At 38.9% G+C, this 2,879-nt stretch overlaps 1 protein-coding gene across 1 annotated transcript; it reads right to left on the bottom strand.

Annotated features, from left to right (window-relative positions):
- Positions 1–1,905: 1,905 nt before the first annotated feature.
- LOC130691628 (endocuticle structural glycoprotein SgAbd-5-like) lies at positions 1,906–2,879 on the bottom strand. The gene is made up of 3 exons (XM_057514597.1): positions 2,726–2,879; positions 2,493–2,620; positions 1,906–2,419 (listed from the first exon to the last, which is right to left on the bottom strand). The coding sequence occupies exons 1-3, from the start codon at positions 2,732–2,734 to the stop codon at positions 2,242–2,244; spliced, it is 315 nt and encodes a 104-aa protein (XP_057370580.1). The 5' UTR covers positions 2,735–2,879; the 3' UTR covers positions 1,906–2,241.

Here is a 2,879-nt window from a genome sequence, read left to right as displayed (position 1 = left end):
CTAAGAAAAGGAAAAAGAACTTTGCTCTAAGGACCAAAACATTGATAGGACCCACCATAAATACTATTTTGGATGGGAAAAGCTTAGCCAGTTAACTTACAAATAGTTTTCAGGGGATGAAGCCCATCAGGCATTTTCTCAGTTACGTACAATTTCATGTGCTTACTCGTCAAAGAGCATTTCCTTGATCGTTGGCAAGTTACGGCATACTAACACACGTTGAAGGGAATACAACGTTTACTACTACTGAACAATTACTCAATTTGAACTGCTAACTCTTCCTGACCACTCGACTTCTTGCGCCTCCGAACAGACATACACAAAGATACTACATTCAGCCAACAGATGGCAGCAGGAGTACTAATAGCGCAATAAGTAACCGGAATATGCTTAATTTGAAATTGCTTGTACCAAACGCGGAGTTTAATCGCCTTTTAAGATTTAAATCCTTGTAGCGGAAATGTTTCTTAGTTTTTTGGTCTTTCAAGCAATCGAATACAAATTAGCAAACTAGGCTACCAGCGTCCAATGAGCAGGCCCGGTCCTGTCACACAAGATTAATGTTTTGGTCTTTTGAATAACAAAAAAAGTGTGCTCCATTTTGAAAATTAGAACAGATTTGTGTGTATTATGCATGTTGCGAAAGCAATCATTACCGAAATGGTTGGAAAACATATACACGTACGCTGGCCTTACTAGCAACATAGCGACCCATAAAAAATTCTGCACGAAAAGCTTAGCTTTATTAAGCTAATTGGTAATATATATTGAATTTTTAATTCACAAGTGGCAAAAAAAACATGGTTGCAATGTTCTAAAACAGATGTCGTTGGCATGCAAGAAAAAATTCATTCGCTTTTTCGATTTCGAATGTATGCTGAGTCCGAAAATTTTATAGCTACCTAATTTATTTGTGTTAGCTTATTTGGTCTTAAGTACCATGATATTTCTTTTACACTTTCGATTTCTAGTCGTATTGTGTTTTCCCTTTATTGAAAGTTATTCTAGTCCGGTTTTCCCCTTCAATAAACAAACAGGGTGGTCTTCAATATCGGATGAGTCACGCAAGGCATATCATTGATTCTCATTGATTGCATAATCCGATCGCAGTTAATAGTTAAAGACGGCTTTATTACTCTGGAAAGTGTCACGCCCATTTTCCTCGTATTTAGACATCATCCCAGCTAAGGTACGAGTTCAAAGAAAACGTTAAATTTGGACGAAACTGAGCCCGATTCAGTCAAACGAACACTTTCGTATTGGTTTGTATTGCCTGTTTTTAAGGCGAAAACTGGCTGATGCAGCACCCGAATGACACGTTAAAACTTGAATTTTTTGTATGTACGTTTATAGAGAGCAGAAAGAGGTTCTTTCTTAAGCAGACCAGCTTTTCCTAATGACAAGAAGTTCTGTAGAAAAACAGGGAGCGCGTAAAAAGAAAAGCACAGTGTATGTGTGTATAGCAACACTCCTAGTAACACGTTATTGGTAAAAAGCCAGAAGAACGGACAAACCTGCTAAACCAGCCCGGCAACTCTAGCAAAAGACCCTCAAGAAACGACTAGAAAAAAAAAAAAGTGAAAGTAGATTTTTTTGTTTTTCTCTTTCTTTTTTTCCCGTGTGATTTACATCGGCAGACACACAAAAACAGACGCCGACCGCCAGTCTGCGTGTCTTTCCCCCCCACGCATTTGACACCTGCTGCTGCTCCATTGGCCCAGCAGCCAAAGTATCATACACTAGCCGGTGAAGGTAAACATTTTCAAGCTTAAAGAAAAAGAAAAAAAAATCCTCGTCATTCGGTACTGCTGAGTCACAGACGGTACACGGACGTCTGAGAATGCCACACTGCAAAGTTAAATCGAAATTTAAAATAAAATCTAAACGGATGAAAAGAAAGAGACGTTGTATACAAACAGATGTATTTCGATGCGTTGCGTATTGTATCAAGTAATGTATAGACAATAGAATTTAGGAATAATCAGAAATAGGAAATATAGTATAGGAATATTGGCGCCAATTTTTCAAATTGGATTTCGTTTTCTTACGTAGCTAAATTGGAACAAAAATAACTCAAATCCTCACTTTATATCATTACACTCGAAATTGTGGTTTCGAAATGTAATGATATAAAGTAAGGATCTTTTGTTTGTGGGTATTTTTTTTTGGGCATATCATCAGATAGGGCGGATCAGTTTGGCGGAATCGGTAATCCAGGATCCAGTTGAGAGATGAACGTTCTTATGAAACGGTGACTTTAGGTTGGAATCCCCTCTCGTCAGCTACGAAGGTGATGGTAACAGTTTTGCCTTCGGGTGTTTTCCATGAGATGCTACCGTTGGAAGTAGATCCAGTCTCTTCGCCGATCTTCTTTTGGGCTCCAGCCTCTGATCGCTTAATACCATCTCCGGTTTCGTACCTGATTCAAGTCATTTATTAAATTATTTGTACTGCGAAATTGATGGAATTTATGGGAAAAATGGTTGAATTACGAGAAGGAATAGCTGCCATCCTCCTTCTGATCGAATTCGGAACTGAGAATCGGCACTGGAGTGTTTCCGCCTTGAGGTGCGGATGAGGCGATGGCCACTAAGGCAGCGAAAAGAGCAATGGCGAAAATCTAAATCGAAAATGATTTAAGAATTAATTATCATTAAAATCGCTATTCTGTATACCACCATACACATTCAACATTTGTCAATGTTTAAGGAGATGAAACGCTTACCGGTTGCATGTTGGATTGTTGCTTTTGGTTGCGAGATGAGCAAGAAAGCTTCTGAAGTTCTAGCTGTCGGACGTGCAGCTTTTATAGCGAAAAATTTCTCTTGCGATCAAACAGACACAGTGTTGAACTGCACAAGGCGAGAATGAAAAACAGG

Source organism: Daphnia carinata, chromosome 1, assembly GCF_022539665.2.
Source record: "Daphnia carinata strain CSIRO-1 chromosome 1, CSIRO_AGI_Dcar_HiC_V3, whole genome shotgun sequence".
NCBI lineage: Eukaryota > Metazoa > Arthropoda > Branchiopoda > Diplostraca > Daphniidae > Daphnia > Daphnia carinata.
The sequence above is the reverse complement of the archived record's forward strand: the minus strand, read 5'-3'. Positions and strand labels throughout refer to the sequence as shown.

Coding starts and splice junctions, on each gene's coding strand:
- LOC130691628 (XM_057514597.1), bottom strand. Junction 2,420..2,492: donor GATGGCAGCTATTCCTTCTC/GTAATTCAACCA, acceptor GACTTGAATCAG/GTACGAAACCGGAGATGGTA.